Here is a 26,638-nt window from a genome sequence, read left to right as displayed (position 1 = left end):
AAAAGACACTGCTTCTTCCTCCTGCCAGACTCCAGTATGGCTGAGCGTGAACTGTCACCAAGCCTGTCGTCATTTAAAATTGTATATTTTGCTCATCATGGATTTAAAAATGTTTTTTACAGTATTGTATTAAAATATCATCTTGATTACTGAGTATTTGGGTGTCTCCTGAAATTTTGCGCCCAAGGGAATGCCACACTCACTTGGCCTTAACCCCGGCCCTGTTGTGCTCAGGGAGTCATTCATTCATTCGTTCATTCATCCGTTCCACACACAGTCGCTAAGGGCCCCATCAGTGTCAGGGCACAAGCTGGGTACTGGGGAGAGAAAGGGAGCCCTACACGACAGTGTTGGGGAAAGACAGCTGTGAGCCCCGAGGATTGTGGGACAGTGAGGGAGGGAGGTGCAAGGCAAAGGGACCCCAGGGGAATCAAAATCATAGCGGCTAACTCTTAGGGTTATCGTGCCCCAGGCTCTGAGCTGAGGTCTTGCTCTGTGACATTTCAATGGCCCTTCGATGTTTGCAGATGCCTGTAAGTCACAGAGGTGGGTCCGGAGCCCTGGTGAAGTTACATGCAGGTAATTTGCACAAGGTCACACTCTGAGCAGGCGGAGGTGGGAGTCCAGGACCCTGTGGCTCTGGGCTCTCACCTGCTCTGGGTACTGCAGCCACTGTCCCCTGCATCCCCCCGGGGGTGTCAAGGAAGGCTGCATGGAGGAACTTTGCATTGAGCTGAGAGAGGATGCATGGAAGTTTACAGGAAGACCAAGGATAGAAGGTAGAAGTACTTCTGGCAGAAGGAACAACGTTTGCAAAGTCAGTGAGGCTCAGAAAAAAAAAAATTGATATCTTGGTGTCCACAATTCTAAGAAGCTGGGCAATCTTCTGAAGAGTCACTTGTACAGAAAGAGGCCAGGGCCAGCACCGCTTCCTCTTTCAGCTTCTCTGTTTCCTAATGACGTCAGCACAAATAGGAAGACTGAGAGTCTGGCTGGCTGCCGCCTGGAGACTCCAGCAGAAGGTCCGTCTGTCCCGGCACAAAGAGGTACGGCCCGGCTTTGGGGGTAGGCTAAAGGGCAGGGTGGGGAGCAGGGGTAGTCTGGGATGGAAAGGACAGGGAGAGCCTGGGGGTGCTGAGTGGACAGGTGTGCTCTGGGGACTTGGGAGGTTAGGGCTTGGCCTCTTGAGAAGTCCTGAACCCAGACTCCTAGGCAGCCAGTGGACGAGGAGACAGTGAGGGCCGACCTGCCTGGGTTTCGTATGAGGGGCTTTGGGGGGTTCCAGGCCTCACTGGAGGATCCTACTGTCCTGGCAGCAGAGAAGATGCCTGGGGCGGTGGAGAGCTCAGGCCTGGGAGTCAGACCCCTGTGTACCGTTGTCTTTGCTTTGTCACTAAGGTGTCACGAAGGTGTTGGTGGCAGTGGGAATATCCTGCCCTGGGCTTCTGTCTCACGTCTGGAATGGGGAGAGCACTGATAGTTCCTGACATCCTGGTTCAGAAAGAGAGAGAGAGAGAGTGTGTGTGTGTGTGTGTGTGTGCGCGTGTGCATACGCATATGCATATGTGGATGTCCACAAGGATGGAGAGATACTGGGAGACAGAGGATGAAGCCGGGAGCCTTGCTGTGGCCAGGCGCAGAGCTTGGTGCGGGTTGAGAAGATCACTTGGGAAGATAAGAAGACGCCCAGTCCCTTACTTCCTTAGAGACTTGTCTTCCCCCCTCCAAGAATGTTTTCTTTACGGTCGCACTCCTCCCTGACGCACTGTTGCTTAGTTGGGTTTGGGCCCAGGTGTGGATGCCCTGTACTGGAGTGTGTTGGCTGAGTGGGGGGCGTCTGGGGGTGTCTGCCTCCGGGTGCGTGCACTTGCCCTGTGGATGGGAGGGCAGGTGTTTCTGTGGGTCCCCACGGGGGTACAAGCCTGTGGACACTCGCCAGACAGGCTCCAGTGACAAGCTGCAAATGTGTGATGTTAAGTCTTCAAAGGCCCCACTGTTATACTTTTGTATAAACAGATTCTAAGTTTCTCTACTTATCATCTTCCCTGTTTTCTAATGGTTTTATAATGAGTAAAACCTTTCCCATTAATTTTTGGTCACCCTTTTTTTCATTCATTAGTTTTACTTATGTTGTGCTATATCCACTAATACTACAGGATACTTCATGAGTTCTTTAATGAACGTATTTAATACTAACCAAGTAAATATATGGATATCTTCTTTGTTAAAAATTTAAAAATTGGGAGTACATAAATGAGATAATAACATACATATTGTTCTCTGACTTAGTTTTCCACTTAATATTACATTTTAGACAACGTTCCAGAATAACACATGGAGATTTAACTCATAAATTAGCCCCAAGAGATGCATAGCATTTATTAGTATAGACACCCCACAGTTTACCCAATCCCATGTAGCTAGACCCTTACGTGATTTCCAATTTTTCTACACCTGTGAAAGTATTTCTGCAGCCCAGATTCCTAGAAGCAGAATTGCTGGGCAAGAGATTGCACGTTTAAAATAGTAATAGATATTGTCAAACCATCCTCAAAGTAGCTGAACTAACATACACCTCACAGTCGTGCATAAAAAAGCTGATTTCTCTTTAGGGAAACAATCTTTTAATTGTGTCCAATGTAATGGATGAAAATTATCTGGTTCTTGCTTGGCTATGTCCTTTCCCTGATGATGGGCGCCATACCCTTCAATGTTCCCTTCAGTTCCTCATTTGCCAAGGTTTATATCTTTGCCAATGTTCCCTTCAGTTCCTCATTTGCCAAGGTTTATTTCTTTGTTTAATCAGGAATGGCTTTTGTATTACCAAAAATTTAGGAGCAACTGTCAAGATAAACTTATCCTTTTTTTCCTTTTAATCTGTTGATCTATTTCTTTTAATCATGAATAGAGTTGATGCATTCTTAAAGTCTTTGTCAGATTGTCCTATGAAATTGTTTTTGTCTGGAGTGAATTTGTGCTTTGATTTTTTTTTCCCTTTTCCAGTTTTTACTTTTATCATTAAATTTCTTCATGAGTTTGGGAATTTTTGTGTTACATGATTATTTTATTTTGAGTGAGAAAGCTTTTGGCTTTTCTCACCTCTTTCTCCCTCTCCCTCCTTCTTCTTTGCCCCTCCCTACCATCCTCTTGCTCCCATGTTTACCCCTCACTCTTAGTGATTTTTAACCCTTACATTTTAAATACACATATTTAACTTACATTTTCCATCAGCATTTGGGCTTACTTAGAATATATACGCTCCTCCAAAACCAGACAAGATCCTTAGCAAGCTTTCAGTTCTCCTCTGCTTTTCACCCTTAACCTCACAGCCAACTCCCATGTTAAAATCATCTTAGTTTTACTTCAATATTGTTACCATACATTTATTTATTTTCACTTTATACAGTAACAATTCTTCTTTACTTAACTATAAGTCTTATTGGTTTCTTCTCTCAACACTGGTTCCAGTATCACATGCTGTCTTTCTTTCCTAGTCTGAAATCCACACTAGACTAATTTTCTTAGAAAACATCTGAAAAGCTTTCATTGTCCTTACATTTCCAAAATGTTGTGGGTTTTTGCCCTTGAACTTCAAAATAAGCTTGACTTTTTAAGATTCTAGGTTCAAACATATTTTCCTCTCAGTATTTTCAAGACATTACTATCTGTTTAGAGTTCCAGGTCACTTGTGAGAGAATCTTGCCAACCTGATCTTTTTTCATTGAAAATAACTTGTTTGCTTGTCTTTTTCCTTCTGGAAGCTTCTAGGATTACCCTTTTACTCTTTGATGACAGAAAGCTCATTAGCATGTGACTGAGTTTGGTGCTATTAAAAAAAATGAATCTTGCTTTTCACTTAGTGGTTTATCGTCTCCTTTAAAGCCCTGTGAATTTTTCTTCTGTTTCCAAGTGTATCTCTTTGGTTGCACATGGAAATCCCCAAATAACAGTGGCATAATAATATAGAAGTTTATTTTTTCCCTCACATAGCAGATGTTCAGAGGTAGGCAGTCTCAGACTGGTATGGCTGTTCCACAGCGAGAAGAGGGATCGAGGTTCCTCTTTTTCTGTTGCATATGACTTCCACTCTCAAGATAATCTCATAATCCAAAATGGCTGCTGGAGCTCCAGCCATCACTTCCAAATTGCAGACTAGAGGAAAGAAAAAAAGCAGGAGGGCAAAAATGGATTCCTACTACCTGAGCCAACTTCCTTTAAGCAGCCTGTCTTGGAAGAGACACCCAATGATTCCACTCACATCTTCTTGGACATTTTGTCACATGACCACACTTAGCAATAGGAGAGTGTAGGAAATATAATCTTTTATTCTGTGCAGCAATAAACCTAGCTAAAACTTGAGCTTCTGTTACCAAGGAGGAAAGGGACAGCTAGGTAGCTGCCACTGTCTGCCATATCTGCCCTCAATTCTCTCTGTCTTCTGCTTCTAGATGTTGGAACTCCTGGATTTCTTTTCTAGGTCTCAACTTTTTTCTAAGACTTTCCATCTCCTTGCTTATTTGCTGTCTTCAATACTTACCTTTGTAACATGACGGTTTATAGTGTTAATTCTGTGATTTAGCCCATTATTGAGTTGTGGTGTTTGTTTCTTTGTTCGTTTGTTTTTTATGGATCTCATACCTTCAGATTCCAAGAACTCTGTTTATTTGTTCTTTGAATAGCAGTCTGTTCTTAAATGGCTATGATTTCTCAAATTTCCCTGAGGATGTTAATTAAGATGTTTTAAAGTTTTGTGTTGTCTTTGCTGTATCTGTGCATGTCTGTAGAAGTGTCTACTGGGTCAGTATATGTCAGAATAGACACATATGATACCAATAATTGGGAAATACCACCACTATTGGCATAGTGGTTAAGAACATAAACTTTAAAGCCAACTTGCTGTGGGCTTCAATGTCAGCCTGTTCCTTACTAGCTGTATGATCATGGACCCTACATTGACTTCCTCAACTACAAAGTGGAGATTTTAACCTACACATTGTTGTATTAATATCTGTAAAGCCCTTAGTACAGTGCCTGGTTGATGGTAAGCATTTTATAATTGTTAGCCACTAATATGAATTCTGTGCATGTATGTGTCTTTTAGACGTGTGTCCTTTGATGCCATTAATTTGTTCGAACTATTTACAGTGTAAAGGTAGTCACCTGTTCTCCATACTTCTAACACATTTATTTTGTAATTTGTCCTCTGCTTTACGGCTCAGTTATTTTTATAAAATACAGAAGAGTTCACTTTTATGCACTTCTGTCAGCCTTTGTCTCTCTGATATCTTCTAGTGCTTTGAAGCTTAAATAGTTCAAAGATTCACTTCTATGGTTTGCAAGTTTCATATGATTTAACTACATACATTTCATTGACCTGATATGTGGAGAATGGTGTGAGGTAGGGATTTAGGCTGATATGTTCTATGTTGTTATTCAATTGTCTCAACACTTTTTATTATTCCATCACTTCACACTGATTTGTGGTTCCTCCTTCATCACAGAGTACATTCTCTGGTGAAATAGAGTTTGTCTGGTCAGTATGTCCATTGATTTATCATATGTGTGTGTGTGTGTGTGTGTGTGTGTGTGTGTGAAAACCCATTGCTTTACTTAGACTTTTTTTTTTTTTTTTTTTTTTATTTATGGCTGTGTTGGGTCTTCATTTCTGTGCGAGGGCTCTCTCTAGTTGTGGCAAGCGGGGGCCACTTTTCATCACGGTGCGCGGGCCTCTCACTATCGCGGCCTCTCTTGTTGTGGAGCACAGGCTCCAGATGCGCAGGCTCAGTAATTGTGGCTCACGGGCCCAGTCGCTCCGTGGCATGTGGGATCTTCCCAGACCAGGGCTCGAACCCGTGTCCCCTGCACTGGCAGGCAGACTCTCAACCACTGCGCCACCAGGGAAGCCCCTACTTAGACCTTTGCAATAGATTTTGCCATTAGGTGGAGACTCATTATTTTTATTGAAGTACAGTTGATTTACAATATTTTGTAGGTTTCAGGTATACAGCAAAGTGATTTGGTGGTACATATATATGTATATATCTATATTTTTTTACCTTTGATTCTTTTCCATTATAGTTTATTACAAGATATTGAATATAGTTCCCTGTGCTATACAGTAAATCCTTGTTGTTTATCTATTTTATATATGGTAGTGTATATCTGTTAATCCCATACTCCCAGTTTATCCCTCCCCCACGTGCCCTTTGGTAACCATAAGTTTGTTTTCTATGAGACTCCTTATTTTAAAAAATCTCATTAACTGTCCTCACATATATATTTTTTTTCTTCTGAGTTCCCACACACAAAAAAAAATCTTGTTAATTTTTGATTAGAATTGTGTTAAACCTATAACTGACTTTCAGATGAATTGACCTCTTTGCATGTGCAGTATTTACATTTGTGCTAAGACCCAAAGAGAAGCTCTGAGTTTTTAGGCAAGTTACAGGTAGGCAGAGCAAGCTGCACCAGCTCACACAGACTCTCCCAAGCCTGCCATGGCATTGCCCCCTGCAGGACCTAAAGTGGACAATACTGTCCCCCAGCTCCAGACAAACCCACTCTTCCTTCCTGAGCATTTCCTGGACTAACCACCCTGTAAACATCATTGAGTTTGGTTCTCCTCATGACCACCATGTGAGATACGTTGGGTTGTGCTTATTTTACAGATGCAGAGAGCAAGGTTCAGGGAGCATTGGTGAGTCAGCCAATGCACGGGAGGGGCACAGCCTGTGTTGAAAGTCAGTTTGGCTGAGCCCAGGGCCATGCTTTTCCCAGCAAGACAACTTCTGGTGTGCATGTGTACAGCTTGCGTGAAATTTTAGACAATCTTACGGGCGGAAAAGGAGTCACTGTCATCTCTGTTCTACTCTCCTGGTACTTCCCAGGGCTGGAAGAAATGAACAGAGGAAATCCCCGATCTTCTGCGGAGAAAAGGGAACTGGCATTTCAGGGGGTGGTGTGGGAGGAATGAGGTAAATGGAAAAGGGTGGGGAGAGCCCCAGGCCCCTGCGTGTGTGTGAGCGAGTGTGTGCGAGCGTGCATGTGCTCACATCCAGAGGAGGACCACACTCCCAGCACCCAGTGACTCCCCCAAGCAGATGTGGGTCAGTCCCAGGGGGACCTGGGGACAAATCAAATACCAGGCCTCCCTCTTAGATTTTTCTCAACACCGGTGCACAGGGTACCCAATGTGCGATCCAGCGGGAACCCACATCTTCAGAGGCCATTAAGTGCATCTCCCTCACGGTCACGTCCCAGGCACTGAGGCCGAGGAGAAGGGACTGTCCCAGGTGCCAGGCTGAGGCAGCAGTGAGAGCTGAAGCCCAGGCATCAGGGCCACTCCTGGGTCCGCCCCACCACGTGGGCCGAGTCCCAAGGGCTGACACTTCCTTCCGCAGGCCTAGAAGAGGCAGGGTCCTGGAAAGAGGATCCCCAAGGGCTGAGGACATGGGTCTGGCCTGGCCCCCAGCTGGGGAGGAACACAAGATTCTAAAGCAGTGAGGAGCCCAGACCCTACCCAGACCTGGACCCACCTGAGCCAGCCTCCTGCTCTTCCAGAGCTGACTCCAGAGATGGCTCTGACCCGGGGGCTGCTCCCGCTCGCCCTGCTGGTGCTCTGCTGGGGGCCCTGCGTGGCAGGGGCCCAAGGTGAGCCCGATCGCTCCCTCCCCCTCTCCCTGCCCCTCCCCACTGCTGGGCCCCATCCCCGAGGAAGCTCCAGACCCTATGCTCCAGCCTTCCCTCCCTTCCTTCCTTGCCCCCCCGCAACCCTTGCTGGTTCTCGTCTCTCCTGGTCGTCCCCCGAGTCCCCTCTTCCTTCCTCCCACACTCCCACTCATTCTTCTCTGGCCTCCTGTAAAGGCCCTCTCCAGTCGTGTGGCTTCTCTGCCCACATTTCTCCCTGCGACATTTGAGGCCTCTGACCTCCTGGCTGGCCATTCCAGTCCTTTCCCTGACCCTACTTCGCCCCCAGACACCAGCCCCTAGACGGCCTTAACCAATTCCCACCTCGACGCCTTTGTTCCTGGGGACCCTCGGCCTGGGGGGTCTCTCCTCCTGCCTGGAGGCCCTGCTGAGATGCTCCCCGGGCTCTTCAGGCCCGTGAACCCCCCTCCCCAAGGGCTCGCTGAGAACTTGGCTCCCCTGATAGCACTGGAGACCACGCTCCCTTTCCCAGCAGCTGACCACGAGAGCAGGGTGGGGACGGCCCAGAGGAGGGCCATGCCACACCGCCCCTTAGGGGCGGGTCTGTGCCTCTGCTCCCAGGCTGCACGCACCCAGGGGCCCAGGGGCAGGGCCTGTGCCTGATGCATGTCCACACCCTGGGGTGGGAGGGACCCTGTTCCAGGAGCAGGGCAAGGCGGGGGCTCAGGACGTATACTGTGAATCAACTAGACTATGTGTTTCTGTGCAGACAGGAGGGTCCGCGGCTGGCACCCTCACAGCTGCAGAGCCCCCAGCCCCGCCCAAGGCTCCTGGGGACCTCTGTCTGGCCTCCAGGAGCCTCTACGGGACTCTGGGAGACGCCTCCCCAGTGCCACACACCAGGAGGGGCTGGGAGGGGCGGTGACAAGGGACATCTGGAGGGGAGAGGTGTGACCCCCTTTCTGCCTCCCCCTGTCAGGGACCTTCCCCCTGCAGACCCTGCGCTGCCATAACGACTACACCAGCCGCATTGTCTGCAGGTGGGCGGACACCCAGGACGCCCAGCGGCTGGTCAACGTGACCCTCCACCGCAGGCTGAACAGGCGAGTGAGGCCGGGCCTGGGGCCGGAGGGCAGGAAGGGCCTCTGCTGTGGGGACTGTGCCGGGGTCGGGGCTGGACGGGGAGGCCTCTGCCCAGGAGCTGCTGCCCCACCAGGCGGCCTGCCAGGCCCGCGGGCTGGTGTCTGACATCAGGTTTGGGGGAAGAGCCTCCTGTGTTAATATCGTTGTTATGATGGTGATGGTGATAATCTTCTCTTGTTTTGTCACAACTGAACAAGATCACCAGGCAGCAATCGATCTTGGTTCATCCTCCCTGTGAGGCGGGCAGAGATATGATGCCCAATTCACAGATGAGGAAACCGAGGCCATGGAGGTGAGGTCCCTCCCCCAGGCCACACGGTGGGGAAGTGGCCTGAGCGGGACCAGTGTCCTGCGTCCAGCCTGCATGGCTGGGCTCCACGCGCCCCCTGGGCCCTGCCACCTCCAGAGTGGCGGCTTCTCCTCTCTCCTCACCTGGTCTCCGGGGCCTACCCCATTAGGGAATGTGCTCCCACCATTCTGGGATTTGGTGAGAGTCTGACTCACCATAACAGAAATAGTGAAACAGCTGGCATCACAGGGTCTGGGGTGTCCCCTGGAGGCCGCCCCTGGGAAGACGCCGCTCTCACCCCACGGCGTCACTGCCCTTCCGCTCTCTCTCCTGCCCTCCCGGGAGCCTCAGTCTCCCTTGTCCGCTGTCCTCAGCCCCCACCCCACCTCCCACCCTTAGCTGTGACCCACTTCCTTCTGCTCGGGGACAACAGATCCCCCCACCCGACCCCTAGCCCCCCACCTCACACGTCTGCTGCCTTCCTGGCCCCGCCCTGCAGGATCTGCCCTGTCCCAGGCTGTCTGAGGCTGCAGCCGGGCTCCCACCTGGTCTTGCTGCTCAAGGACGTCGCTGCCACCACAGTCTCCACTGTCCCCATGCCATCGACAGGCCGCTCCCGGGATCCACTTTCAGATGCCAACCAGGCTGCAGCTCCGGAGCCTCCTGAGCCGCATCTCCTGCAGCCGGGCCCTTCTCTCCTCTGCTTGCCTCTGAGGCAACCTCCTCTAAAGAGTTGTCTAGACCCCTGTAGCCAGTGTCTCTCAGTTACACCCTCCTGAACCCACTCCCCCAGGACTCTGCTGCCCCCACCAGGTCACTTAAACTGCTCCTGCTGAAGTCAGCGCTGCCCTTCCTGGTGCTAAATCAATTGTCAGTCCTGGCCTTCTCCCTACGGACCTGTAGGCAGCACCTGACTGGGACTGACTGGGCCTGAGCATGGGGTCCTGCTGAGGCACCTCCCTCCCCCAACCCCGGCCAGCATCCTGGTCCTTCCCCATGTCTCCGTGGCCCACCCTTTTCCATCTCCTAGTCTGTTCTCTTCTTGTGTCTCTTCCCTGAAGCGTGAGATGTCCCAGGGCTCTTGGACCTCCACTCTTGTATCTGGATCCAGTGGCAGAGATCCAGCCTCAGACTATGGCTATGACCCTTACATGCTCTCTCCAGCCCAGATCTTCCCCCAAGTTCCAGACCCGTAGGTGCACTTGCCTCTCCACATCATCCCTTATAGGTGTCTTCAACCCCAAATGTCCCAAACCACATTCCTGCTCTGCCCCCCAAAGAAGGTCCCTGTTCCAGATCCTCATCTCACTTCACTGGATGGGAGCTCCTAGGGGCTCAAGCCAGACAAATGGGAGGTTTTTTATTTTTTGGTTTTTGTTTTTCAGTCCCCTTTCCCTCCTTTCCTTCTCCACCACAGCATTGAATCCATCAGCAAATGCTGTCAACTTTATCTTCAAATAGAATGTGAATCTGGCTAACACTATGGTTCAAAACACTTCCTATCACTGAGATAGTCCAAAAGCCTCCTAACTGGTCCCTCCACTTCCAATATTGCCACCCCCTGCAACCCAATCTATCCACAGCCCAGGAGCCAGAGGAATCCTTTCAAAGCATGCCAAAATGTCACTCCTTTGCTCATAACTCTGAATTTCCCCCAGTTCCAGTGAAATCAAAATAATCAAATTTCCTTAAATTCCTTTTGAGCACTGGCCTCCCATCACCTCCCACACCTAGTCTTCTAGACCTCCCACCCTTACATCTCTACTCTGTGCACACTGGTTAACTAACTGCCTAGTTATACAGCACTCCAAACCTGTGCCTACCCCAGGGCCTTTGCACTTGCTGTTCCCTTTAACTGAAATCCCCTTTCCCCGAAATCCCCTTTCAGAATCTGCATGGAGTCCTCTCTCATCTCCTTCAAGTTTCTGCTCAGATGTCACCTTTTCTAAGAGACCTTTCCTGCCTCCCTTATTTCAGATTGTATCCCCAACCCAGACCTTCTGGCCTCTTCATACCTCTTTTCTTCTTGACTTGTCTTTGCACAGTTTTCTCCATTTGACACACGACCTAGTTTCTTCAGTTGTTTCATGTGTGTCTCCCTCTATTAGGATGTCAGCTCTGTTGACAGGGATTTGTGTGTGTTTTGTTCCCTGCCAGGCCCCCTGATTCTAAACAAAGCCTTACACATGGGAACCACTCAATAATGTTTGTGAATGAGTGATTCTTCTTCTCTCTGGGCTAACCTGCGTCTTCTCCTGACAGGGGCCTTCCACAGCCAGTGTCCTGCGATCTCAGTGATGGCATGCCCTGGTTCGATGGCCATTGTCCCGGCTGTGTGCCCAGAATATGTGTCATTCCCTACGAAGTTTTTGTCATTGCTGACCATGACTACTTCTCATTCCGACCGGACCAGCCTCTGGGCACCCAGCTCACCGTTACTCTGAGTCAGCATGGTGAGGCTTGGGGGCCCTGGCCGAGGGTGGTCCCCTGTGTGGACAGGGGTGTCCAGGCTGCAAGAGATGGGCCAGGAAGGGAGATCCTTCAAGGGGTGTAGACACCGGCTTGAGTTGGGTTTGGTTCTTGGGGGAAGAGGATACGGTCTCCTTAGATGGAGGCATTGGGGCAGGTTCAAGGTGAGGAGCCCCAGCCAAAGGTACCCACCCCCTCCCCGATGCTCCAGCACCTGCCAAGTTATTGCCTTCCAGACCTGAGACTTCCCCTCTAGAAGAACAGTCCTTCCTAGTCAGATACAAACTTTATTCTTTCATTAATTTGGTCTCATGGAACTTCTGTGACAACCCATTTAATAGATGAGGCATTTGAGACCCAGAGCAATTATGTAACTTTTCCAAAGTGCCACCATGAACCATCATGACAGTGATGGGCTGGACTTGCCGAGCGCTCCCTGCACGTTGGTGATGGAGGTCATCCCCTCACTGCCCTCGCTGCGTGGCCCCCACTGTGTGCACTGCGCGTCCACAGAGCCTAAGAAAGTCAGTGGTCTTGGGTGGGAGTCGATGATCATTTTATATAAATAGTCGGGCTTCATTTAACTGTACCTCAGACAGAAATATAACCAGCACTTTCATCACTTTAATTCAATTATATTTGTGCTTAGAATGACCCTGAAATAAACATGGGGTCATTTTTAAAAATTAGAAATCTGCAGGAAACACGACTTGATCTTATTTAATCATTACAATAATGTGTGGTGTCATGCACTACTTTTTACCCCATTTCACAGATGATGAAACAGGCTGAGAGAGCAGGAACTTGCCCAAGGTTAGGTACTCAGATGCTAGTGTCTGAATTTATTGTCCTGGATCCCAAACCCTGGGCCAGCTGCTGCTCCTTGCAAGTGTCGGATGGGGAAGGGGCTCCAGCCTTTGCTTCCTGCCTCTGATCATCACAGCAGCACAGAGCTGTTGCCTGGAGGAGGGGATGGGTTAGGCTGTGGTGAATTCACTCCAAACAATATCTCAAAACATGTGTCTGATGGATGAGAAGGAGTCCCGTCCCGGTGGAGCTCAGAGCGTACAGGGCAGGACACACCAGATGTTGTCGGGTGTGATCACTTACTGAAGGTGGGTGCATGCCACGTGCCGAGGGGCAGTGGACAAGGAGCCCCTGGGAGGTCAGGACAGGCTTCCCCAAGCAGGGAGCTTAGCAGGGAGATCTGAAGGGTGGGAGGGAGGAGAGTGGGAAGAGCATCCTTGGCAGAGCAAGAAGTATGTGCAAAAGCTGGGCGACTCGGGAGGACGAGGCAGGTTGGGAAAACCGTAAATAATTGTGTCTCAGAAGCATCAACTTCAAGAGGACTGGGCAGTGGTAAGGAGGGGGCAGGGAAGGCAGGGGCCTGACCTGGAGAGGCTTCTGTGTTCTGCAAAGGAGTTGTTTAGGGGTCAACATCTAGGCAATGGAGAGCCACTGAAAGGGCATGTCACGATCAGATGTGGGTGTGAGGACGTCAGAGGTGGGTGATGCACAGTGTAGATGGCAGGGGACAGGAGGGGGTGGGAGGATGGAGCTGAGAATGTGGCCTAAGGTATCCATCCCAGAGAGAAATGGTAGGGTTCAATCGCCTTATGGCCAAGGGATGGGAAATTGGAGGGATACAAATCAAAGTTAGGATATACAAGCAATTCATTCATTAAACTGCTCTTCAATAGAACACTTGCACATACAGGAAAGCAGTGAACAAGTCGTCAGTGTCCCTGGCCCTGTGAAGCTTATTGGGTGATGACAGGTGTCATGGTTGAGATGGGGACCACTTAGAAATGGGGAGGGCAGTGTGGCATTTGCCTGCTGGAGCATATGTTGCGTGGGAAGCTCAGTTTTAGCCCAAACCATTTAGGCAATGAATCAGGGAGGCCTTGAGGTGCTGGGGAACGGAGAGATGTGCATCTGATCTGCTCTGAGGTTGCACATGTGGAGATCTGGATATTTCACTTCCTCTGTCACCTCCACCTGTGAAATGAGCTCGTGGACTACATCTCTCAGGTTGGATGAATAGGTTTTCCATTGGTTTCCCAGTCTGTTCTGTTGGGAGCAGCTTCCTAGGGCTCCAGGCTGACAAGGAGTCCCACTGCATGACAGGCTCAGGGGCTAGGAGTGCATGATTGATTAGTGATGCCTGCTGTGGCTGGGGTGGGGCAGCGGTGCTCTGGATCTGCCATTCTGGGCTGAAGATTTTCTGAGGCTCCAGCTTTGACACGCTCTATCATGCCCTGTCCCCTGTCCGGCATAGAATATTGACATCTCGTTTGGCTCTTATGGAATTTTTTGTGTTGGAAAGCCATCTCTCAGCATTCAGATATAGAAGCTTCAGGAAGTCTGCAGCCATGCCATTCATGGATGAATCTGCACACCCAACCCTGTAGGTCCCAGCAGGTGTCTGCTTGCTGTTGGTGATGGAATGATTTCATGAAAAGTCTCTGAAGGTGGACCTACATGTACTCATTCATTGATTCCTTCATTGATTCATTCACTTTGTCCCCATATTCAATGAACCACTCATCTCAGGCCCCAGGGAGAGGCAAGGGGGTCAGGACCCCACCCCTGACACCCACAAGCTCCTGGACTACTTGAGGGGACAGATGTGGAACCATCTATATCCTCCAGGGTTGTTAAGGACCATACAAAGTGCTACGGTGGGGCAGGAAAAGGAGAAAGGGATTCTGCCTGGGGGAAGGGTCCAAGAATGTTCTAGAGGAGGAGACGTCTGCTGGGCACTGAGAAGTGCAGGATGACACTGGACACTGGAAATAAGAAAGTGTGGACAGGAGAGAGAGTAACATGAGTCACAGCGCCCTCTGCTGGGAAGGAGGCCACACAGAGCTCCTCATGGGCAGCGGGGACAGAAGGAAGCTCCACTTGGAGTGTAACTGCCGGCACTTTGTACGGAGCTTATGTTCTGTGCGCCCAGCAATCTGCACATCTTCATTCACATACACATTGAATCCTCACAATGTAGCAGATGAAGGTCTGAGGCCCACAGAGGTGAGGGGTCTGTCCAAGGTTGCTCAGTCCGTGGGGGCCGTGCTTGGCCTGGAACCCAGGTCTGTCCACACGTGGGCCCTGCAGGCCCTGAACCTCCCACACAGTCGTCCAGCCCCTTAGGGACCCTCTCCTTCCTCTCCCTGCAGTGCAGCCCCCCTCACCCAAGGACCTCAACATCCGTGCTGCTGGGGACGGTTTCCTGCTGTCCTGGAGTGTGGCCCATGGGGGTTCCCAGAGCCACTGGCTGTCCAGCCTGGAGTTTGAGGTGGTCTACAGGCGGCTTCAGGACTCCTGGGAGGTAGGGACGCCACCAACTGTGCCCTGCGCCCACGGGGACCTGGCCCAGCCGGCCCTGCTCCAGCAGCCCCTCTCTCCCCCAGGACGCGCCCACCATCTACTCCAGCTCCTCCCGGGCCATCCTGGGGCCAGAGCACCTCATGCCCAGCAGCACCTATGTGGCCCGAGTGCGCACCAGGCTGGCCCCGGGCTCGGGGCTCTCGGGACGGCCCAGTCAGTGGAGCACGGAGGTTCGCTGGGCCTCCCAACCAGGTAACAGAGTCGGAATAGGGACGGCGCCCCCCTGTGGGGAGGGCAGCTCATTACAGCTCCTGGACAGAAGGCGTCCAGGGGTCCGCACCGTGGGATCCACGGAGGCTCTGAGCCATGTGTTCAGAGTAACTTCCCTGGCCCACCCCGTCCCTACTGTGACTCTGCAGAGGCAGCAGCTGCATCTTACTCACTTCTGGGCCCCAGTTTGCTGCCCACTTTCTGTGGAGGAACAATTACAATTTAATCACAATGGCATATGAGCATCTGTGTTTTCGTGAGAGCTGCACCATACGCAGACATACCAACGTGATTGTGTTAAATTCCCAAACCCTGAGGCTGACATGCCCTCCCAGCTTTGCACAGCGGGGTGTGAAGGCTCACAGAATTCACTCTCTGAGCTGTGCTTACACAGCTGGCCCTTCGGGCTGAGTTTAACCCCTGGTCTTTTTGGCCCCAATGCCCATAGTCTCTCTGTGATGAGCCTCATGGTGGGCCGACTGAGGGTTAGGGAATGACTGAATGAGGACTGAATGAGGGACTGTCTCCCTCCCAGGGAATGAGTCCCAGCCCCAGAACCTCCAGTGTTTCTTCAACGGGGCTGCCCTGCTCAGCTGCTCCTGGGAAGTGAGGTCCGAGGTGGCCAGCTCGGTCTTCTTCACTCTCTTCTACAAGTCCAGCCCCAGTGCAAGGTGAGTGTCCCCTGCCTCTGTCCCCTCTGCTCCTCTAGGCCTAGCCCCCTCCTGGCCCATCCTGCCCCTGGGGGCCCAGCAGATGCCCCAGTTCATCCGGAGGTGTCATCCCTCACGTGGCCCTGCCTCCCCCTGCCCTCGCCTGTGCCGTGATCCTCAGGGAGGAAGAATGTTCCCCAGTGCGGACGGAGGAGACCAGCAGCCCTTACGTACGGCACCGCTGCCAGATTCCCGTGCCTGAGCCCAGGGACCACAGCCAGTACCTCGTCTCTGTTCGACCAAAGGAGGAAGAGAAACTTATAAAGAGCTCAGATAACAGTGAGTTTGCCCCCAGCCTTCTGCATGGAGAGTCTTGTGACAGCGCTGTTTCCTTTGTGACCCGTAGAAACTCAGGGTTCCTCATGGCCCAGTCTTCATGTTTGTCACTTTCAGTGAAAAGTCCAGGGAGCACATTGAACAAACATGATTCCAATCGGTCCTGAAAGTTCTCAAGTAGCAATAATGCAACAATGACAATGGTAAATAACATGAAGGAAGATGCAGTTGATATTCTCAAGAATATCCATATTAAAACCTTTGACCTCATTCTTTTAACTCTATTTTCCCTTCCAACTTTGCAGCTGCTCTGAAGTTCCTACTGTTGCCCATGGCCTCTTGGTCCTCCCCCCCACATTTTCCCTTTCTTTCCCTGATTTGATTTTTCTCTTTTAGGTTTCCAAAGTCCTCCCTTGACATATTTTCAGTCTTCAAGATAATTGATCTATGATTTACTTCTTCAGCTGGGAACTAGAGTGTGTGCAAATGGACGGTAGTTCCTTACAGGTTGATTTTCCTGATTCCTGGTACATAGCAAGGACCTTATGCAAAGGAATCTCCTGCATTACTTCATGATGATCAAGTTCTTCTACCCCATCTCTAGCATGTGTCAGAGACAGCAGCCAATTTGCCCTAGTCACCTGGGTTTGAATTCACTACTTACTCTTTGGGATCGTCCAGGTTGCAATCTTTGTCTCTGCCACTTGTTAGCTCCTTGTCCTTGGCAAGTTATCTAGTCATTCTGGGACTCAGTTCTCTGTCTGAGAAGTGGACAAATTGAGTATTTACTACATAGGGTTGTTGTCAGAATTGAGAGAAATAATTCATGTAGGTTTACCATTAATAATAATGCTTAGAACACTGTCAATACTCTAGATTAGAAAAAATTAATAGTAATTTTATTTCTGCTTAAATACTAGGGGTAACCCATACTTCTGGTCACTTCACTACAAAACAAGTGTATCTCAGCATCTCCCAAGAGAAGGGTGGCTCAGGTCAAAATAGGTGACATGGTGAAGTGGGGCTGCAAAGACCCTGAGATGGTGAAACCTGGGGTCCTGGGTCAGTGGAGAGAGCACCTGTGACCAGCATGGAACACAAGGGATATTCCACTGGAGGAATGTTAGAAATGATGTTCTCTAACACTTTCCCTCCCTGCAGTCCAGATGGCTCCTCCAACCCTCAACATGACCAAGGGCAGAGATGGCTACATCCTGCACTGGAAAGAAGGAAAAATGAACTATGAACACATAGCTTGCATCTTCCAGGTCCAGTACAAGAAAGAAGCTGCCTCATGGGAGGTGAGGGCCTGTGCCCGAGGAGTGGCCTGGATGGGGGAAGGGGGAAGCGAGAAAGACCAGGGAGAGTGCCACCGGCCAGGGTCCTGGCTCCCAGCAGGTGCCCAGTCAGAGGGAGCCACTGGGACTTGGCGGTCATGCCCCTGTGCAGTCAGCAGGCCACTGTCCCTTCCCTTGGTGAAGGAACTGAGACTCACAGAGGTGATGCGAACTTGGCCAAAATGAACACGTGACCCTGAATTGCAAAGGAGGTGTAGACATCAGGACGAGAGACAGCTGGAGGAAGGGTTTTCAAAAGTCATAAAGGGGACATTTCTTCATGAGAATCTCATCCAGAATGCAAATGTGCAGCTGCTAAGAGGACAGCTGCTCCCTGCGAGGCGGGCAGGGCTCCAGCCTGGGACTCAGTATCTGGCCCCCACCCCCAGGTATCCATCAGGGCCTGTGGGCAGAACCTGGGGCTCCACAGAGGCCAGTTCAGAAACCTCGGAGCCAGCCCCGGACCTTCAGGCTGGAAATGGGGAAACTGAGGCCAGAAGGGGGTGTGTCAGTAGTGGAGCTGGAAGTGGCCCCTGGGCTCCTGAACATCTGTCTAAGGGTCCAGAGTCCATTCCTCCTGCACTGTACTCCTGGGAAGGCCATAATTAGGGTCCAGGCTGTCCCAAGAGGAGCTGGGAGGCTGAGGGGGGACACGGTGACTGACTCCTCAGGGTTTCTGGGCCTCAGTGTTGTCATATGTCACGGGGTGCATTGCAAGAGGTGGTGTCCCTGATCCCGCCTGGGTGCCGTCCCTCTGTGGGCACTGGAGTGTGGTCCTCCGCGGTGGGAGTGATGTTGCCTCAGATCTGGGGATGTGACTACAAGGTGACGACTGATGGGCAGCAGGAAATCTGGGGTGCTGAGGCGGGAGGGCTTCATAGCTGTGCCCACGCGCACAAGACCTCAACACACCTGCTCACACACCTGCACCCACAGGAGACCAAGACAGAGGACTTCCAGAACGCCCACAGCATGTGCCTGCCACCTCTGGAGTCTGCCACCAAGTATCAGGCCAGAGTGAGAGTCAAACCTGACCCCCGAGGCTACAACGGGATCTGGAGCGAGTGGAGTGAGGAGAGCTCCTGGGACACTGAGTGGGGTATGTCCTCCCGGCCCCCACTCACCCCTCCAGGCACAGCCCCACTGGGCAAGGGCGGGGATGATATGGACATGAGATGTAACCCCACCCCAGGCTAGCATCCTTCCCTGCCAGGTGTCATTAGAGATGAGAAAGTGACACCTGGTGTGCAACACAGACTGCAGGTGAGGTCTCGGGAGGGCAGAGGAGAGCATGTCTCACCAGCAGGTCTCCCTAAACCTGGACCTTAGCCCTCTATTAATATGGCCATGCTTTCATTAGCTGTTGTGGCAGCTACTACCCAGGGACCACTCAGCCCAAGTTTTCTGTTACCATGAAGAACTACAGACTGGGGCCTGGGATTGGAAAGCTTTGGTATGATTTCTCAACCTTCCCTCAATCTGCACTTGCTAATTTCATTTATCTGTCACCATCACCATAGCGGCCACCAGGAGACAAGTACAGAGCAAGGTCCGGGAGGTGGTGGCAGAGAGAGGAAAAAGTGTTGGCAGCAAGGTCCCCAGTCTCAGCCAGCCGTAGCAGGGAAAGAGCACGAGGAAGAGGACCCCAACCAAGCAGAAAGAAGGGCTGGGCCACTGGACCTAGGGGAAGGAGACCAGGGGAGTCCTGGAGGCGCCCGGCCTCTGAGGGGCTTGAGGTCAAGTGAAGAGTTGTGAGGGCCCCTGATGGGCCTTTACACCTTCTGGTTCCTCCACCATCACCCCTTTCCCCGTCTCGGCCTCTCTAGTCCTCCCTGTTCTTGACGACCACCTTGTATGCTGCCACCTTCAGGAAGTGCCCTATGATTGCCTCTGGCTGCAGTCACTGCCCACCTATAGCAACACCTGCTACTGGACAGGATCTAACCCCCTGTGTCCTGCCAGCCATCCAGCACTGTGGGTGGCTCAGACAAATGCCCTCTTCTTCTTAGTCTGTTTCTGGCCTCTTCTTCCCTTCTGCATGCCAAGGCAGCAACTTCACCTCATCTCCTGAGCCCCCAGCCCTTTCCCTCCCCGAAAGTTAATGCTCCTTTTTCCTCCTGGCTGCCTGGAAGTGCTGTCCATGTGGGTCCTGGCGCTCATCCTGGTCATCAGCACCTTGATCCTGCTCGTGTCCCTGCGCTTCTGTGGAGTCTACTGGTACAGGTAAGGCGACTCCAAGATGGGGGAGGGCGCTACCCAGGGCCCCAGACGATGCCAGGGACCCCACAGCTGACTTTCTCCACTCTCTGCTCTGCAACTCACACCCTGTGGGGCCTTGGTCAAAGCTGTCCTCTCCCTGGGCTTTAGTTTCACCTCGGTACATGAGCACGAGGCAGCTGCCCTGAGGTCTTGGGCAGCGGTCACGTCCCTGCTGTCTTTCCAGGCTGAACCAGAAGTGGGAGGAGAAAATCCCCAGCCCCAGCAAGAGCCACCTGTTCCAGGTAGGGGCAGGCTGTGAGGGCGGCGGAGCTGCCGGGCCCCTGTGCTCCTGCGCCCACGTCCCCACGCCCGTGTCCTCCTCCCCTTCCGGTGGGCCCTGAGTAGGGGTGGTATGTGGCCAGGGCAGGGGCTGGGAAGCTCTAAGAGCCGGGCCGGCCCCTGCAAGCCCAGCACCGCGATCCCCTGCCCCCCCCCCCCGTTGCACAGGGTACCCCGCCCGCGGGGACTCCCATGGAGCAGCAGAGAGGGTTGGCGTGGGGTTGCCAGGACCCAGGGGGGTGCAAGGAGAGCCTTAGTCACATCGGGGGCAGGGGGGATGGTGGGAAGCCACGTGGCTTCCCCAGGACAGGACAGCAGCGCTGAGCTCTGGAGGATGGAGGGTGGTGGCAGGGGGGAGAGGCCACTGCTGGCAGAAGGCGAGTGGAGGGTGGAGACAAGACTCCTTGGAGAAGGGACCTGAGGGGCGTGGGCGGTGAGTCTGGGGCGCAGCACGGGAGGCTGAGAGGACCCCGGGGAGGGCGCCGGCACGTGGGGAGCGGAAGCCCTTTGGTCAGGCAGGCAGGGCCAGGACTGCCTTGGGAGGGTCTCACGGCCAGTGTGGAGAAGACTAGGGGTGAGCATGGAGACAGGGACAGCCCAGGTGGGCGTCCTCGTGGGAACAGGCTGCCCGTCCTTGATGTCCCAGGGCCCCTGCGAAGTCCCAGCCCCTCTCTGGCCTTGCCTTCCTGGTGTCAGGAGGGCGTGGTCGGTCCTGCTCATGCTGAGATGCCGCCAAGTCTGGGGGCTCCCGAACCCTCGCCACCCTCAAGGCCCTGCCCCCACCTCACCTCCTGGGGTGCCCCCACCGCACAGGCACGAACGCCCTCTCTCCCCCCAGAACGGGCGCGCCGGGCTCCGGCTCCCACACAGCGTGCGCGTCGTCGGCAGCGGGAGCCTCGCACACAGCGGGCCCTGGGGCGGCAGCCGCCCTCAGCCGGAGGGGTGAGTGTCGGGCGAGGGACCCCTGGGGGGTGGGCCGGTGGTTCACCCCGCACATCGGGGGCTCGGGGGAGGCGGCCTCGGCCTGGGGCTCAGCAGGAACAGGTCCTGGGAGGCTGGCTGCACTAAAGCAAGAGGTGCCCCGGCTGGATGGAGGGAAGAGCTTCCCGATTCCCAGCTTAGGGAGGGTCGGGGCCAGAAGCAGGAGACTGGGGCAGATGACCTCCCCCAGCCCTGCCGCCCAGGGAGACGCCACGCTGCCGCGGCCCCACTGGGTGGCAGAGGATCTGCGAAACCTCGTGGCCTCAGCACCTGAGCGGCCGGCTCACCACTCACCCGCAGGTGGGGCAGGTGAAGGCCGAGGGCATGGCCGAGCCCAGGCTGGGCGCTGACGCTGGGTGACGGCAAGGAGCGGGAGGTGGGAGGGGCCGCAGCTGGCAGAGCATGACCTTGAAGGAGAGCACGGAGGCTGGAGGGGGAGATCCACAGCGAGGCTGAAGGAGCGCCCGTTGCCTGTTCCGGCATCCCTCCCCTCACCCTGCTCTGCGTTTTCTGTGAGCTCTGGGGGGAGCCCGGCCTCCATCCCACCCCAGGGCTCCCTGTGTGCGAGCTGAGGCGTCTGTCCAGGGTGGTGCCGATGTCCCTGCCCTTGTTCTCCCCACAGGGCGTCCCCTGTAGACTTCGGGCACAGTGAGGTGTCACCTCTCACCACAGAGGACCCTAAAGATGCCTGTGACTCATCACCTGAGCCTGACATGACTCTGGTCGCCTCGGACCTCCCCACGGAGCAGCCGCCCCGGCCCCCGCCAGAGCTGGCCACCCCCTCGAGCCGGCCTGAGAGCCAGGCTTCCGGCTTTGATTTCAATGGCCCCTACCTGGGGCCGCCCCACAGCCACTCCCTGCCTGACATCGTGGGCCAGCAGGGACCCCTACAGACAGGCACGAGCAGGAAGTCGCAGCCCCCAGAGTCCCCGAAGTACCTGTTTCTGCCCGCAGGGGGGCAGGTGCAGCTGGTCCCACTGGCTCAGGTGATGGGGCCGGGCAAAGCCAGGGATGCGGACCTGAGGTCCAGCCCAGGCACCGAGGGGAGCCCTTCCCTGGAGTCAGGGGCAGGCCCTGCCCCTCCTGAGCCTGGCGTGATGGTGGGTGGTCAAGGCCCGAAGGACAGGGCCCCCCCAGGTCTGCCCACTGGCTCTCGGGGTCCTGAGGAAGGCACTGTGGCCACTGGTTACGTCACCACTGCAGATCTGACATTCACCCCACCCACAGGGGCCCCGTCTCCTTCTCAGGCTCCCCCTCTGGGCCTCCCCTCAGACCAGAACCCCAGCCTCTGTCCTGGACTGGCCGCTGGTCCCCCTGGATCCCTAGCCCCACTGAAGCCAGAGTTTGAAGGCTATGTGGAGCTCCCTCCAACCACAGGCCAATTTCCCCAGTCCCCTCTGGCCAGCCCTGCCCCTCCTGCAGCCAGCAGTGCTGTCCTGAGCCCAGGGCCGCCCCGGGCAGATGTGTTCTCAGTCTCCCCAACCCCCGAGGGGCTCCTCGTCCTGCAGCAAGTGGGTGACTACTGTTTCCTCCCTGGTCCAGGGTCTGGCCCTCTCTCACCCCAGAGTAAGCCCACTTCCCCAGGACCCTGTCCTGAGATCAGGGACCTCAACCAGGTGTTCCAGGCCAAGAAGCCCCCATCTCAGGCCATTCCCCAGGTGCCGGCCATTCAGCTCTTCAAAGCCCTGAAGCAGCAAGATTACTTGTCACTACCCCCTTGGGATGTCAGCAGGCCTGGGGAGGTGCGCTGAGACCCTGTAGACGTTGAGGGAGGGGAATAGAAGGAGAGGGTCTGCCTTTCCTCTGGCCCTGCCTTTCCCTCCTGCCAGCCCCTGGTCCCTTCCATGGTCCTTTCCGCAAAGCCAAAAAGAAGTTTCCATGTTGTAACATGGAGACCAGAAAAACAAGTCAACCATCTACCTCCTCCCTTGACCTTCAGCAAGGTCAAGCTCCTCTTTCTCTCCCTCCCTCTCTGCCACACGCGCGCGCGCGCACACACACACACTGTTCTTTCAAATTCACTTCTTTTAGGTTCTGAATTATTAGAGCTTTATACACATACTCATTTCATTTGCCCCCGTTTTCCTTTTTTCCCAGTTTCCCTGCTTTTCCTATTGTCTTCTCTTTCCACTGATTTATCATTAGAGTGAGTTTGAGGTCTGGGCTAAGCGTATTCTGAGATGCCATGTCTCAGTCAGAGCCTATTCAGATGCTGACATATCTGGTTTCATGGAGGACTTCTGTCTGTCCCTGGCAGGCATGAATGCACACGACAAGATTCCAGCCCGGGGACTTCCCTGGCGGTCCAGTGATTAAGACTCCGCCCTTCCAATGCAGGGGGCACAGGTTTGATCCCTGCTCAGGGAACAAAGATCCCACATGTCACACCCTGTGGTGTGGCCCAGTGCGGGGAGGGGAAGAGATTCCAGCCCTGAGGCAGGAGGCAGAAGGTATGGGGTGAGGGCTTGGGGGTTTCAGGCTTGGAAGAGCAGCTCTGGACTCAGCATGCTTCTGTCGGGCGCTGCAGGCCCAGACATGGTAGCAAAGCACCAACCTCCATTGTCACTCCAAGAAATGGGCATGGCGTGAGAAGCACTGTTCTGAGCGCCCAAGGAGCCCTGCTAGTCTCACGGAGGTGACTGGGGAGCCTCAGGGACCCCAGGCCCTGCATCTTGTAGAGGCCACTGACCTGAGCAGTGGGCAGTGCCAGCTCCTGGTTGAAGTGATCTCCTTCCTACATCCAGGCTGGTGGGGCCTGGAGAAATTCAGGAGGGGAGGGGAGTCCAGAACCCACGTCGACTGCAGAAAAGTTGGAAAGAACTGCTCAACAAGGGAAAAAGGAAAATGACCCAAAGGCATGTACTCTTGGGCTTATAGTCCAAATCTTGCAGCTGCCCTCCCTCCAGAAAGACCTTACAAATCCCATGCCCACCAGCCACGTACGAGGGGCTTTTGGTCTATGGCTTGGCTTACGCTGGGGATCATGGTCCTTTGAAATTCAAATTTCATAAATCTTTGCCTTTCTGATATGCAAAAAAAAATGGCATTAAATTGTTTTAATTTGCATTATTTGAGAACTAGCAAGTTTGCACATATTTTCATATTTCTTGGGTGTTTGTATTTTTTTTTACTGATCTAAGCCCGTTAAGATCTTTGTTGTGTTGGATATCCCCTTTTTTCTAATTAAGCTTTAAAAACTATTTAGCTCCTGCCTTTCATAGATGGTGTAAATTTGTTTTCCTCATTTGTGGTTTGTCTCTTAATTTTGTACATGACGCTTTTGGGTGTATTCAATGTAGACTTGTCTGGGTGATCAGATAGATCTACGGGTGAACTTCTTCACGCTTCCACTTTGGGTGTCAAATTGACAAAGCCCTTCCCCACTTCAAAATTGCATTTGTCCGAACCACACTCCAAGTTTGGGAAGATTGTCGATCGAATTGACAGTGATGGGGATGGCTTTGTCACCACCGAGGAGCTGAAAACCTGGATCAAACGGGTGCAGAAAAGGTGCATCTACGATAATGTCGCCAAAGTCTGGAAAGATTATGATCGGGACAAAGACGATAAAATTTCCTGGGAAGGATACAAACAAGCCACCTACGGTTACTACCTAGGAAACCCCACAGAGTTTCATGATACTTCAGATCATCACACCTTTAAAAAAATGCTGCCACATGATGAGAGAAGGTTCAAGGCTGCAGACCTCGATGGTGACCAGACAGCCACCCGGGAGGAGTTCACCGCCTTTCTGCACCCTGAGGAGTTTGAGCATATGAAGGAAATTGTGGTTTTGGAAACTCTGGAGGACATCGACAAGAATGGGGATGGCTTTGTGGATCAGGATGAGTATATTGCTGATATGTTTTCCCACGAGGAGACTGGCCCTGAGCCAGACTGGGTGCTGTCAGAACGGGAGCAGTTTAATGAATTCCGAGATCTGAACAAGGACGGGAAGCTGGACAAAGATGAGATTCGCCACTGAATCCTCCCGCAAGACGATGACCACGCACAGGCTGAGGGCAGGCACCTGGTGTATGAGTTGGACAAAAACAAGGATGAAAAGCTCACTAAAGAGGAGATCTTGGACAACTGGAACATGTTTGTTGGAAGTCAGGCTACTAATTATGGGGAAGATCTCACCAAAAACCATGATGAGCTTTGATGCACATTCACCATAATATGACAGACTGTCATAGGCTTTCGTTTATTGTCCTGGATAATTGTTACAACTGTCTCATTTACAGCAGTTGTGTCCCCCCAAAAAGCAAGTTTATCACCTCAGATTGGGGTTAAAATTATTTTTTACTCAATATTTGCTGGAAAATAGTCATCACTGATCTTTGAGTAAGGTTTCTGTCCAAACACATTAAAATCTTGGTAAATTGCAATGCTCTATGGGGATACATTGCTAAAACATGACTTTTTAGCTTTTTCCATGAAATTTGAACTGAAGGGGAATAAAATTTGAAAAAGCCCTATTATTCAGAAGTTGGGTGAGCGGGGAGAGGGCAGTATATGGAGTGACTGCTATGTATTTTAACTGCAGAGTTTTTACATTTGCCACTGTTAAGTAATTGGTGAGGGAAAATTCTGATTAAGCTTCAGTGGTATCTCTTCCTACACAGGCTTCTTTCAGAGCAAGGCTGATATTTCAGATTCTCCTTCTTGACTTTGTACTCTGAGCTGTTACTGTAAATGGCATATAAACTTCTGCGCATTCTTCTATATGGACCTGCTAATGAGCACAACAGATCCACCCATCTTTGTTTTTTGTTTTTTGTCTTTGTTTTTTACAATAAGAAGAAGTTAAGAAAGTTTATGTGAAAAAGAAAGGAATTTTAAAGGTAGGGAGAAAAGATGAATGTCAGGCATTTGAAGAACTATAGGAAAATGGTAAACACTTTACCATACTTGAGAAATTTTTCTTGACATGTAAATGAAGCAGATCTGATCTTTGAAAAAGTGAATAGAAATCCAATCCATTTCCTTGCTGATCTCTGATAGGAATAGGGAGTAGGGTCCTAGGAAAGCCTGCTTAGTGGAGCTCTGGAACCCATCTCATCCAGTCCCGGTGAATCCACACCCCTCGGACCTGCCCCAGGACCACTTACACCATGTAATTGACAAAGCAGTGTTCCAAGCCACTGGCTGAACTGGAAGAAATAACTTTTACAGGTTGAACTTCCACCTTATAAGGAGAAAGTGAATGAAATAAAGGATCCCTCTGAGGAAAAAAAAAAAAAAAATTGCATTTGTCCAAAGTTGTATTTTTTTCTGGTTCTTTTTGTGTTTCAAGCTTTTCATGTGAAGTTATAGTGATTTTGGAATATATGCATGTGAAACGGAGAGCCAGTTTTATGTTTCCCCTAAATGAGTCGCCTGGGTGTTCTGGCATCATTGATTGAATTGCCCATTCTTCGTCCATGTATCTGAAAGGTCACATTTATGATATAGAAAATCCATGTGTATGCTTAGTCAGTTTCTAGGCTCTCCTTTGTATTGTTGTCCTCTCCATGGCACCCCACCATTTTAACTGTTCTAGCTTTATAATATGTTTTAATAAGTGGCAGAGCAAATGTTCTTGTTCCTTTTGTCCACAAATCCCTGTTCATTACAGCATTGTCTGTGGTCGAAGAAAATGAAAAACA

General features: G+C 52.0%; 1 protein-coding gene and 1 pseudogene across 2 annotated transcripts; both read left to right on the top strand.

Moving 5' to 3' along the window:
* Positions 1 to 968: 968 nt before the first annotated feature.
* Positions 969 to 26,236, top strand: LOC103009057 (cytokine receptor common subunit beta). 2 transcript variants are annotated; one of them, XM_028167302.2, is made up of 14 exons: positions 969 to 1,046; positions 7,401 to 7,650; positions 8,627 to 8,750; positions 11,342 to 11,532; positions 14,725 to 14,876; positions 14,959 to 15,127; positions 15,681 to 15,816; positions 15,977 to 16,134; positions 17,293 to 17,432; positions 18,405 to 18,567; positions 19,601 to 19,691; positions 19,912 to 19,969; positions 20,845 to 20,948; positions 21,610 to 26,236. In XM_028167302.2, exons 2-14 carry the CDS (start codon positions 7,575 to 7,577, stop codon positions 22,736 to 22,738), a joined length of 2,691 nt encoding a protein of 896 aa, XP_028023103.2. In that variant the 5' UTR covers positions 969 to 1,046; positions 7,401 to 7,574; the 3' UTR covers positions 22,739 to 26,236. The 2 variants fall into 2 exon arrangements, with proteins under 2 accessions (XP_028023103.2, XP_007165729.2); XM_007165667.2 differs by having other exon boundaries at positions 1,005 to 1,046; positions 7,561 to 7,650.
* On the top strand, positions 24,310 to 26,236 carry LOC103001316 (reticulocalbin-1-like; annotated as a pseudogene).
* Positions 26,237 to 26,638: the final 402 nt, after the last annotated feature.

This window comes from Balaenoptera acutorostrata, chromosome 11 (genome assembly GCF_949987535.1).
Source record: "Balaenoptera acutorostrata chromosome 11, mBalAcu1.1, whole genome shotgun sequence".
Lineage (NCBI taxonomy): Eukaryota > Metazoa > Chordata > Mammalia > Artiodactyla > Balaenopteridae > Balaenoptera > Balaenoptera acutorostrata.
The sequence above is the reverse complement of the archived record's forward strand: the minus strand, read 5'-3'. Positions and strand labels throughout refer to the sequence as shown.

Bases quoted from the DNA above. Each gene is read 5' to 3' on its own strand.
- LOC103009057 (XM_028167302.2), top strand. From the start codon at position 7,575: ATGGCTCTGACCCGGGGGCTGCTCCCGCTCGCCCTGCTGGTGCTCTGC. The intron at 11,533-14,724 runs GTGAGGCTTGGG...CTCTCCCTGCAG, and splicing joins CGTTACTCTGAGTCAGCATG to TGCAGCCCCCCTCACCCAAG. The intron at 19,692-19,911 runs GTAAGGCGACTC...CTGTCTTTCCAG, and splicing joins TGTGGAGTCTACTGGTACAG to GCTGAACCAGAAGTGGGAGG.